The 12,390-nt window shown below is 60.5% G+C and overlaps 1 protein-coding gene across 1 annotated transcript in view; it reads right to left on the bottom strand.

Annotated features, from left to right (window-relative positions):
- Positions 1 to 6,677: 6,677 nt before the first annotated feature.
- LOC143398590 (uncharacterized) overlaps positions 6,678 to 12,390 on the bottom strand; it is a 28,678-nt gene continuing 22,965 nt past the window's right edge. Inside the window, exons 3-4 of the mRNA XM_077109340.1 lie at positions 10,593 to 10,665; positions 6,678 to 8,297 (exon numbers count right to left, since the gene is read on the bottom strand). Of these exons, the coding sequence (XP_076965455.1) occupies positions 7,495 to 8,297; positions 10,593 to 10,665 (876 nt within the window). The 3' untranslated portion in view covers positions 6,678 to 7,494. The remainder of the gene's footprint in view (positions 8,298 to 10,592; positions 10,666 to 12,390) is intronic.

Here is a 12,390-nt window from a genome sequence, read left to right as displayed (position 1 = left end):
GTTTCCTTCTCTCTCCCTTGGCTCCCAAAGTCCCAGGGTCTCTCCATATAACTTCCTTATTTCTGAAAAAATGGCTTCGATGTCTGTGTAGAGGGTCCGCTGGCCGCCAGCCTCTGGGGCTCTGAGAAGACTTCTACTCACCGTTATTGGAGGAGAGACTGGTTGCTGAACAGAGATTCTGGGTCAGCCTCGCTTTCCTCTCAGTACTTTGAAGATTTCTCTCAGCTCCTTCTGGCTTCCTGGTTTCTCAGGGGAGATCCCAGCCCTGATCCTGACTTCTGCTGCTGCTCAACGTCCTTCTCTGGAAGCACCTTCTCCCTGCCCCGGCCCCTCCTTTTCCACTCCCCCTCCCCCTCCCCTCTTCCTCCTCCCCTCCCCTCCCCCTCCCCCTCCCCTCTTCCTCCTCCCCTCCCCTCCCCCTCCCCCTCCTCCCCCTCCCTCTTCCTCCTCCCCTCCCCCTCCCCCTTCCTCCTCCTTCCCCTCCCCCTCCCCCTCCCCCTCCTCCCCCTCCCTCTTCTTCCTCCCCTCCCCCTCCCCCTTCCTCCTCCATCCCCTCCCCCTCCTCCCTCCCCCTCCCCCTCCCTCTTCCTCCCCCTCCCCCTCCTCTGTTTTTGCCTTCAGTTCTGACAGCTCACTATCCCTCTGCTGGCTGAGGAGTCCTTGGATGCTGTCTCATCAGGGCCCTTGGGTCTGTAGGTTAAGCCCTGCCCCAGGTTTGGGGAGTTCTCAGCCAATACTTTAGGTCGTCAGTCTCTCCCCTCCCCCTCCCCTTTCATGGTGGCTGTGGGGGGACTTTCCACCTGGTTGAGGAGACCCAAAATGGCCAATCAGAGGCCGACCTGGTGACAGACCCCAACCACCAGTTCCCCTACAGCAGCAATTGCCCTGTCATCTCACATCGCCGCTGACCAACCCGCGACAGACACGATGCCCTAAACTCGGCCTGGCCAACCTGCTGTCCGACCTGCCGTCCGACCTGCTGTCCGACCTGCCATCCGACCTGCTGTCCGACCTGCAGTTTAGATGGCCCAGGCCCAGCTTCCCTTATTAGCGTTTTCTTGCCTTTCCTGCCCGCGGCCTCCCTGGCCCTCACCCCTTCTCTGACAGGTGGACCTCACTGGGAGCGTTCCCCAGTAAACCTCCTTGTGGTGCCTCGTTCTTGTTCCGTGGCTCCTGATCCCGCGCCCTTTCTGCTTGTCAGTGGCCTGGGCCCCACGTCCTCTCCTCGCTCCTCCCAGTCAGGGACCCCCGGCTGCAGCCTCCGTGGTCGGCTCACAGCCCTGACCTTGGCTGTCCCATTTGCCTTCTCCTCATGTTCACAGCGGGCCTTTCTGCAGAACCCCTCCCGTTGGCTCCCCCTCGCCCGTCACCTCACTCCACTTGGGGCCCCTTTGGGGCTCTCTGGACGGCGCTCTTCAGTTCCAACTCCCCTCTCTGTAGGGCGCCTTCTCTCCCTTGTTCCCACCCTTCCCTGGTGTCCGAGCGCTGTCCTGGCTTCTCCGAGCACGCCCAGTGTCCCCAGCCACCTGGCAGCTTTTCAGGTGATCTCAACATCCCATCAGCGTGGTGGTGTCCAGTCCCTGAAAACTAGCTTTTTCTGTTGTTTTTTTTTTTGTATGCTAATTAATTTGGGGTTGTATCCTGGACAGTTTAAGTGTGGTGCTGTGAGATTCTGGGCCTAGCTGAAATCCTGTGGCTCTCATACTCCACTTAGCAGATGACGGGTCCAGATACATGCAGAGCAGAGCTCCAGCCTCCTCTCAGGGCCGTAGTCTCGGACCAGTTCAGTTTTAAAGCCTGGGCAGTGCTGTGCTCATCTGCCCAGTGCATGCCACCAAGCAGCCAAACTTGGCCTTGGACAGAGGTCCATGCTGGAGTCCCGTTCCTCAGGCCTCTGATGTGCTGTCCAAACCTCGTGGCCAACAGGGGCTGCAGGAGCCCAAGGGCAGCCTCCTCGGGGCCCACTTCACAACGGGCAACTGAGGCCCAGGCAGTGCACTGACCGGGCATTTGGGGGCGATTTGGACCAACTCAGGGCTCTTTGTGGGCACAGTTTGGCCCATAGGTGCTCAGAAGAAGAGGACTGGGCGTCGCTCCTTCCAGAAGCTTCTGAGCATTTAACTCGGGGCTAGGCACATTGCAGGGTGTGAGGACTCTGCCTCATGGGGACTACGTCGTCTATCCCCTTCATATTGCAATCGAAAAATTACTCGTGGGACTCTTGTAAACAAAGAAAGGTAAAGGAAAAAAACAAGACTATGCCAATCAGCACCGAGACGTGGTTCAGGAGCTGGACTTGCAAACATGGCGGGGACAGCTGCAGAGCTGCAGCCCAGGACAAATGAAGGGCCAGCGGGTGGAGAACCACGGCAGGCCAAGGTCCAGGCCTCACCCAAAGGAGGGCTCAGCCATGCCCATCTGCAGTTTGAGGGAGGGCACAGCCTCTGCCAGCCACCACGTCCCTGGTGATTCTGTCTCCCAGGGCCCAGTGAGTCCGCAGTCCAGAGAAGGTGCCTGTGGCTGTCACCTCAGCAGATGTGCTGCCCCGCCCACAGGCACCTCCTCTCCCGGGCCACGGTTGACTCCTCTACAAAATGGTGGCTGGGGTTGGATCCTACGGTTTGGGGCTCTGAGCTGTGGCCGAGTCTCCTGGCTGGAGACGCAGGGGCGGGGAATTCTGCAAGGGTGTGTGGGTCAGCGCTGGGCTATGGATAGGGCTTGAGTATGACCCCCTCCTGTGTAGAGGCTCCGTCCCCAGGATGATAGTGTTGGTGGACTTCTACCAGGTGGGACCCCTGGGAGGTCCTCGGGTCGTGGGGGCCTGTCCGCAGAAGGCCCGCAGCCTCTCTGGCGTCCTGCTTGGTGAGGCGCTCTCTTCCCCCCACACTTGTGCCCACCATCGCCAGCTGCCATGAGCCGATGCAGCCAAGGGCAGCCCTTGTCGGGGTCTGTGCACCCTGCCAGGACGTTCAGCCTCCAAGACGGTGAGCTAAATCGGCCTCTTTTCTTCATGGAATTAGCCTGTCCCGGGTATTTCATTATAGTAACAGAAGAGACCAACCCATTAGGGTCCCAGAGAGGCACCGAGGTTCAGAGACACCCCCCTCAACAGATGGGAGAAAACCCAGGCTGCAGCAGCTGAGGTGCTCGGCCGAGGCTGGTGGGCATCCAATGGCAGGCTGCCCTGGACAGGGGGCCCACGTTCACTCCCACTCAGGCTTTCCATGGGACCAGCCCCCTCCCCAGGCTTACAGAGGCGGGTCGGCATGAAGACGAGGCCATTGGTGTCCTGGCATGCCCCCAAGGCCCCAGCAGCTCCACCCTGATCCTGGGACCCCAGGGCATGAGGTGCAAGGTACAGGAGCACCCCCTCCACTGCAGTGCCCAGGCCACCCTTCCCACCTCCCCACCCTGAGGTCACGCACTCATCAGTCACAAACACGGGCCGCGGGCTAACAGCTCCTGTAACAGAGCGGGAGGGAGCGCGAGGACAGCGTGGGGAACATGACGCGGCCTTGTCCTGTCAGGCACGCGCTCCTCATGTGTGAGCGAGCGCTGGCTGCACGCTGGGCCAGGACACACTGCGAGCAAACAGACGCCTCTCTGCAATTGTAGAGCTGACCCTCGGCCGGTGGAGACGGCCCGTGAAAAGTGCACTAGGGATTCGACAAGGCCGCCCCTGAGCTGGGGCAGGGGTGGAGGACAGGGTGAGTCAGGTCACACGTGGACGGCGCTGACAGCCAGCCTTCAGTGGGACCTGCAACCTGCTCTGCATCAGGAAGTGCTCCCTTGGGAGCCACCCCCAAGGCCACAGCGTGGGGTGTGGAAGGATGGCCAGGGGCACCTGGAGCCCGGGTGTGGGGGCGATGCCAGAGCCCGGGGGTGACGAGCTGCGGTCCACCTCAGAATGTGGAGGACAGTGACTCAAGCCAGGAAAGGGAGCAGGAGACGCCAGCTCGTCTCTATCATCAGAAAGCACAGTTAGAAGAGCCAAGATGGCCTCCACCGAAACCCAGGCCCGGGCTTGCTCAGTGGTGGAGCCCGTGGCCAGCACGGCCAGGCCTGGGTACCCGCCCAGCGCCACACACAAACATGCAAAATCCCCGCAGCTGGAAACTCTAATAATGCAGAAGAATGCCTGCAAGCGCTCCCACTGGGGTGGGGGTGGGAGGGTTTACTGACAAGGGCGGGTCTCTCAACACTGGGCAGGTCAAGAAGTTCCGCCTTACAGATCCCGTCGCCAATAAGGAGCACGCAGAGGACGCAGAGCTCTGCCTGTGACCCAGGAGCCACTCCTCTGCCGCTCCTCTAGGCACAAGAGTCTGCTCAAGTGCCCTGGGAGACGTAGTTAATGCTGTGACATTAAGCAGTGGATCCAAACAAAGGCACACCAAAGAGAGAACACCATAAGGCGCACAGTGGGACAGCAGGTAAAGCTGTGTGTGCACCTCAGACTCCAGCTCAGGACGGAGCCCAGGCTTGCAGCAGCCTGACGGTGGTTCACAGAAAGGACACGGGCAGCAGAGGCATCAGGTGAAGCAAATTCGGGAGAGGGCGACCCCGAGGAGGAGGGAAACGGGAACAGGAGAACAGGGGGCTCGCTCCGTCCAGCAAACTTCTGCATTTAAAAACAACACCAAGCCTTGTCCCGGAGGAAGATCAGAAGCAAAAATCCACAAATCTCTCAAAGAGGAAAGAGGGCATTGGAGTAGGCACTTTTATCTACGTTTAAAATACTCATATTAAAAAAGGAAGCTCAAATTCCTCCAAAAGCAAATATCTAAAAATACACTAAACAGTTCTGTAGAAAAAGAACATATATGGACTTTTCCTCCAACGAGGGCCACAGAGTTTCAGTAGTGAAAACAGGTGGAGACGGCTCACAGATGCTTAATGTTGGGTCCAGTGTCCAAAACTACGGCCACCTGTGTGTGGAAGGCCGTGATCCAGGCATCCCTCCTACCTGGGCAGAGCTGTGTCAAACAAGGATGGCGGACGATGGGCAAAGTGAAAGGAAGTCCTTGTGTCACACCATATGCAAATACCAGCCACAGGCGGGCACCTCTATGTTCTCAAGACTGCAATGTGTCCATGGGACAGCGCAGTCAGCACAACACACGGAGGAACATGCTGACCACATGAAGACTGCCTTGTTGGGGTCTGGACGTGAGGCGCCCCCACACGCTCACGCGTGAGTGCAAGGGGCTCAGAGGGAACGTGACTGGGTTGGAGAGCCTCGGCCCTCCAGGGCATGGACCCCTGACGGGACTCAGTGGTAACTGGGGGCGGGCGGGTGTGCCTTTGGGGTGTGTACTTTGTACCTGGTGGGTGGACTCCCCATGTCCTTCCCGGCATGAAGTTTTGAGCGGCGTCCCTCCGCCACCCTCCTCCGCCACGGTGTTCCTCATCTTGACCCCAAGGAGTGGAGCTGGCTGCCTGTGGACTGAGACCTCTGACACCGCGAGCCCCAAGTAAACTCTTCCTCCTCTAATTGTTCTGGTCGGGTCTTTTGGTCACAGCAGTGAAAAAAAGACAACTAAAACATGTTTTAAGTATTTGACAAGAAGTTACCAGAAACAGACCTGAAACCTGAAACCTGAGCCATACACCGGGAAAAGTCATTTTCATTGAAGCCACCGCCGACTGGTGTCCAGAGGGAGTGAAGTCTGCTGCCAGTCAACAAGATGGGCCCCCAGTGGCGAAGGTGCAGGGCGCCCCCAGGGGCTCGCACAGGAACCCGGGCGCTGAGATCACAGATGGAATCCCGCTTCTCTAGAGACCAGGCAGACAGACGTAAACCACACAGAACGACAATTCCAGAAAACCACGGGTTGGCAGAGGTGACACCACGGGGACTCTGAGACAACCAGTGGGGGAAGTCACCACACTCCCCTGCAGAAAAGCCGGTGGTGCGTCCCCCGGTGGGGGCCCCTGCGGAGGTCCGCGTCTGCACCAGGCTCGTCCTGCTCACGTCGGCTGCAGCACTGTCCTGCTACCAGAAAGTCAGAAACACCCGGTGTCCATCACCAAAGAGGAGGACAGACACATTTGATGTGGGATGCAGTGCAGCCTCATAAGGCAGCTACAACGACTCAGATCTCAGCACCAGGGAGGAGACTAAGAAGCCAATAAAATATGACGCCGTATCTGTAGATTGTAAAAGCTCAAACCAGCATCATGGCCACCCCCGACACAGACCCAGAGAATGAAAACACGGATGCTGATTCCAAATTTCACACGAACTTGACTGTGACTGTGACGGGCTGTAGGAGAAGCAGACGCGCGGCCACAGGAGCCAGGGGGACTTCTCCCCAGGACGTGCTGGCTGAGGGCTAGCAGTAGGACCGGGAGAGCCGCCCCACAACGCGGGTTCATGGAGACACCCGGGACTTGTGCTTCTGGAAGGTGCATTTGCTTTACGAAGGGGACACCTCAGGGAGCCACGGAAGCGAGCCTCCGCCATGCTGTTGAGGGGACACTGCTTATTCTCCCTTCCTCCTGCATTTTCAGGCAGGAGAGAAGGCACTGCAAAGCTGTGCTGATCAAAGCCACTGGACCCTGGGCAAGAACACGCAGAGTGACAAGAAGGGCCAGAGGAGCTCCTTCCGCACATCAGGATCGCAGCAGCGGCTTGGCGTGGGCAGCGTGCGCCGACCCTGGACAACTCGCAGCCTCGCCCCTTCTGCCCCTCACTGGCCAGTTAAAGGTGAGTGGCATGCCAGGCAGGGACAGAAACCGTCACAGAAGTGCAGCAAACGGAGGTGAGTGCTTCATGTCCTGACCTCAGGACAGGGGCTGTTCCCAGGCCCGACGCCAACCCAGAGCACCATAAAGATAGATTGATAGATTTTGCTATTTTACTACATAAAAATAAAATTTTTATCCTTGCAAAAACACCATAAACAACATTTAATAGCAAATGGCAAATTTTACAAGGTGGAAAAAAAAGGGCTGAGATGAGCAGAGGCCTGGGTGGAGCGGCCCTGCCTGCAGAGGCCCGTCCCTGGGTGGGCAGGGGGCCGGGGACCGTGCCCCTCTCTCCTCCTTTCATCCACCAGGCCCCTCTGCAGCCTGGCAAGCTCTCCCCTAGGGATGCCAGTCCCAATGGGGTGACAGAAACGGTGAGATGCCAGGTCACAGGAGCCTCCTCTATCAAGAGCCCATGATGCAGTAAGTCCGGGCCCCAGGACATGTCTGGGGACACTTCCATCAGCATCTCTGACCTTCCTCTCCTTGGGACCCTTGGACCCCTTGGGACCCCAGCCCTCTAGGTCCTTCGACTCCTGGTTCACCCAGGCCTGCAGCATCTGAGAGCCTGCAGCCGGCCAGTCCTCAGGCCCTGCCCCCCAGGACAGGGAGAGAGCTGACCCTGCAGGCGGGTCGAGACAACCCCACAGGAGAGGTGACAAGCAGCAGGCCACAGAGGAGTCCCACCTGTGCCGCCCGACACACACCCTCCACCTAATCGCTCTGTGCTCTGAGCTGCCCCAGGACTTACCTGGAGGAGGCTCCCCCGCGTCCCCACTGACCCAAGAGCCACCCCTGGGCAGAGTCTGCAAGGGAGACCTGTGTATGCCCAGAAACAGTGACACTGTGGGGACAGGGGATAGAGAAGCACCTGCTGGGGAGAGGGGTGGACCAGAAGGTGAAGAACACACACACAGAGCACCACGGCGGGTGGGGACGGAGGGCTTCCCGGAGGTGGTGCCAAAGCAGAAGTCTGTAGTCAGAGAAGAGAGGGACTGTCCAGGTGGAAGAGAGAGCTGACGAGAGCTGAGTGGCCTGTAGCCACCCTGGGCAGAGGGGCCCGCAGGACCCCCAGGGCTGGGGCTGCGGATTTCCTCTCTCCCTGTGTCCTTGGTCTTGGCTGCTTGTCTGCCCTCTGGTGGGACAGCCACTGCCCTGCTGAGAAGATGACGGGGATTCACCTGGTCTGGGCTGGGGGCCTCCCCGCAGCACCGTGGGCCTGGGCTCAGGGAGTGGCGCTGCGGCCAACGTCCAGGCGGCAGGGCTGGCAGTGAGAGCCTGAGGGTGAGCATCCACAGCTGGGGCCCTGCACGGCTGAGCAGAGGCCAGGTCCTGGGCAGACTGGCCAGGTGGCCCCTGCCCAGCAGCTGTCGGACGGCCCAGGGCACAGCCTGGGCCAGAGAGGCAGGCAGGCAGCTCCGTGAGCGTTGCCGAGCCGCATGCATGTAAATCCACTGCTCCTCGTAATAACTGGAGTAAAGTCTGTGTGAACTCAGTTGTCGGAGCGCTGCTGATCCCGTCTCTCGGCAGGGTCAGTCCTCGGGGCACATCTGTAAAGCCAACGGCTGTCCTGTGACTGTAAGCACTTCTTCAGGATAAATAAATAACCAGGAGCTAATCCAGGGTGCACCTGGCCACTGGGCTGTGTGCTCTTCTCTTTGCTCGTTGATAACCCATTGGAACTGGGTCTATAAATTCAAATTTCCCCTCTGCATCCTTCTCTGGTGCCGAGGCCAGCAGAGGAGACGCACACCCCGAGCTCTGCTCACCTCTCTGGGGGCCAGGCCCCTCCCTGCCCAGGGAGTCACTTCCAGCAGCTATCAAGAGGGCACTTGTGCTTGGAAAGCACCTACTAAGTGCAGGAAGGTGGATGGCTCTCTTTTGCCTAAAGGCAGTCCAACCCTGCACGGGGTCCTTCCCTGGCCACCTCCCCACGGCCCCCTCCTCTTCCTGTGCTCTTGCCCATGTAGGAGGAGTCAGGTGGAGGGGAGTGTCCACTCAGGCCCCCAAAGGCTGTGACGGCCACCTCCACCCCAAACAGCCCCCAGCTCCCTGAAGCAATGCCTGGGTTGTCCAGCATCTGCTGTCTGTCTGTCCTCCTCCCCTGCTGGGTAACACTCTAGGCAGACAGAGGCCACCTCTGCCCTGCTCACCACCCACCCGCCGGCCTAGGCAGGGGTCACTCAGCCCTGCAAACCCTGCTGCGGGGACCATGGCTGTGTCCCCACCTCCTTCCAGCCCCCAGCAGCCGCAGAGCCATCCTCTAAAGCCTCCTAAAATGCAGATCTCACAGTCCTTTCCTGGACTCATAACTGTGGTAGGTCACCTGTCACCTGTAAGAGCCCCCAGTGACCCCACCACCTTGGCTGGTAGCCAAGGATCGGCCTCAGAAGGTTCTGGAGAGAGGAGCCACATGACTGGCTGCTTCCAGGTGTGGTCCATCTGCCAGGCGTGAGCGTGATTCCTGAGCTGGGGCCCCCTGGGTAGTGGTGGCACCCGCTCTGAAGTCCTGCCGCCTCACCTCTCTACTGCTGGACCCCTCCCCTAGGCAGAGGTGACATCGCCACCCAGCAGGACTGCTTGGAAGGGCACGGTCTTTGAAAGCCTGGCAGGGGTGTGTTGGCCCGGAGGGAGGCAGCCTCTGCTGTGGGCCTCCCTGCTTCTCCCAGAGGATGGTGGCGGGGACCATAAGTCCCTTGTCAAGGCAGGGAGGCAGCTCGGACAGCACCTAAGAAGTGCAGGAAGGTGACGGGTGGGGGCGTGCCCAGAGACCCTGCAGGACACCAGGCCATCTGGCCGAGCACATCTCTTCCAACAGCCTCTGTCTGCAGCCGCCGACCGGTCCGAGGAGCCCAGACTCCCTGGATGCTCTCCAGGAGGACCCCAGGTGGCCCAGGCACAGTCTTCGGAGCCCCCCACCCTGCAGCAGCCGCCTGCCCCTCACGTCCAGAGCATGGATTTCACTCCTCCTCGTCCCCCACTCAGTCACCTTCCCAGGCTGCCCTCAGCCTGCAGTGCCTGGTGCCTGTCCCCAGGCTGGGTGGTGGCTGGGGGGCGGATCTTCATCCCCTGCACAGTTTAGAAAGAGCACCGGGGACCCCTGACCTCAAGGTCCAGGAAGGGCGCAGGCAGGCCAAGAACTGAACATCTCTCTGCAGGCCGCCTCCATTTCAAAGGAAGTAAATAAATAAACAAAGGCCTGCTCCTGCTGGTCGGGACTGCAGCTGGCAGAAGCACAGGCAGATCCTGTCCTGGGGGAGCTCGGTCCCCGAGCCGAGGTGCCAGCGTGGCTGAGTCCCAAGGCCTGGCCTCTGCAGGGCCTGGAGCCGGCTGTGGGGAGGACAGGCTGCAGGAGCTCTGTCCTGGAGGGTGTCCTACTGTGGCCTCTCAAGTAGGACGGGGAGGTCTGAGCTCCCCCACCCAAGGTCAAGGGCAAGCACAGGTCTGGCTCAGTGGGAAACAGCAATAAGGTGACCCATGAGGTGGCAATGGGACGTGAAAGATGAGGTCCCCTCCAGGTTCTCCACCAGTCCCGGCTGAGGAGGGTCCCACAGACCCACCGGGACCAGACCTGGACCTGCCATGTCAGCTCACCCCGAGGCCATAAGGGCTGAGTCTGTTCAGCCTGTTTTGAGAACGATGAAGCCAGAACTCAGAGAGATGGGCAGGCGGCCCACCCTCGCCCACGGGAAGAGCCCAAGCTGGCCTTTGTCCCTGTGTGTCCCTGTGGAGCACCAGCCACACCTGTCTCAGCAGCAGCCCCAGTTCCCTGCTGGGCCTTGCCCCTCCGAGCCCCTTCCCTCTGGGGGACAGGGTCTGAGCTCCCAGGGGCCACCATCACCCACCTCCTGCACAGGCTGCGGTCACGGATTCAGCACCACGGCCAGCGGTCAGCGGCCAGCGGTCATCAGGGCCTCGCTTCACAGGAGCAGTGAGAGGAGCCATGAGGGAGAAGAGCGATTGAATCAGGAAAATACGCACTTTTTAGAATAGTTTACGAGTTAAACAAGAAGAAACCTCCCGACTTCCACCCGGGAGCAGGCTCCCACGGCACATGGGGCTGCTCCCGACACGTGAGGCATCAAGACGACAGAATCAGAAACCATTGGTTCAATACTGTTTGCCAAACCTCAGGGTGAGAATATAAAGTGGTCATAATGGAAAGAAGCCAGACCTGAGTGACCCCGAGCCAAGGTGACCACGGTGGGAGCTCAGCAGGCTGGCGAGGGAGGGGACCCGCCCTCTGGCACTCACGGTGGGGATGGGGTGCTGCAGGCTCACCCAGCAGTGCCCCCACACGTGGTCACAGGTGCCGGCATCACTGTGGACCCCACCAATGCCTCGGGAGATCGCTGGGCGCCAGGCAGGGGCTCAACGCTGGCGACAGGAAGAGAGACAGCAGACATGGCCCCCCACCCCCGTGCCCTCACCTGCCTGGGAGAGACGTGCCCGGCACTGGAGCCCCCGGTGCCCTGCTGGGTGCGGCTGCCCCGAGGGCCCCAGCAAGCGCTGGCTCTGTGGGGTTCCGTGGGGACGGGTGGATGAAACCCAGGCCATTGAAGCCGCCGAGCAAACCTGGCGCCTGGGAATGGAAGGTGCCTGAGTCACCCGACGCCTGCCCTGGAGCACCCCACAGGCCAGAGCCCAGCCGCTGGGCATGGCACAGGGTGGGACCAGTGAGGGGCTGAGCCCGGTGGGCACCTTCCACCAGAGAGCAAGGCTACCTTCTGCCCACCACCCCTCAGAGGGACACCGCAAGCCGATGACGACCACTCTGATGGCCCGTCACTGGCCAGTGCCAGCATACGTGGGGGACTTGACTGTAAGAGGCAAGCTTCTTAGAACAGGAAAAGTGGAAAGTGGGTGCAGGCGAGCTCTGGAAGGAGACCTGAGAGATCCAGGAGGGCACAGAGAGCACCTGCCAGCCAGGGCCCAGGTGGGGTGTGCTGGTGGCCCTCAGCCTCCTCAAGAAGCCAGATTCCTGCACAGGGCCCTCCACGGTGGCAGGGGTCGGTCCCGGCAGGCCTGGGGAACTGAGAGCCCCAAAGTGCAGGAATCACACCTTCCTCCCATCGCTCAAGCTGTGCATCGCCCTAAACCGGGACACTGAGGTGCAGCCCCTTCCAGGCACTCCAGCGGTCTGCAGTGTGCCGTCCCCCCTGCCCTGGACAGGAGGACACCTGCGGCAGAGCACGCAGCACCAGGCCGGTTCCAGGGAGGGAGGGGCCAGGGTGCTGGCCATGGCCTCCACTAGGATTGTAGGGAGGACGGTGGGGCAAGAGGGCTTTTCCAGGTGAAGAAGGAGCTGGCCAGGCCGACGGCGGGCTGAGCCGAGGGAGAGAAAACAGACTAGAACAGCCAGGCTGCCCAGGGCCCAGGAGAAAGCCGGCGGGTGCTGAGCCTCGGAAGCCCAACCTCAGAAGAGCCTCAGCCCAAGCAGAGAGCTGGGAGCTGCAAGCTGGGCTGGGAGACCTGCCCCTCGTGTCCCAGGAGACCCCACGGAGGGAGCTGGAAGGGTGGAGCCAGTGTCGGAGCTGAATCCATGTCCTCTGCTCCAGTGTGAGTGCAGGCACCTGGGTGTGGAGGCCGGTCCTCGAGGACAGCCTGCCATGCTCAGGGAAGACAGCCTGTGAATGGCCCGTG

This window comes from Callospermophilus lateralis, chromosome 4 (genome assembly GCF_048772815.1).
Source record: "Callospermophilus lateralis isolate mCalLat2 chromosome 4, mCalLat2.hap1, whole genome shotgun sequence".
Taxonomy (NCBI): Eukaryota; Metazoa; Chordata; class Mammalia; order Rodentia; family Sciuridae; genus Callospermophilus; species Callospermophilus lateralis.
This window is presented reverse-complemented; position numbering and strand designations above follow the sequence as displayed.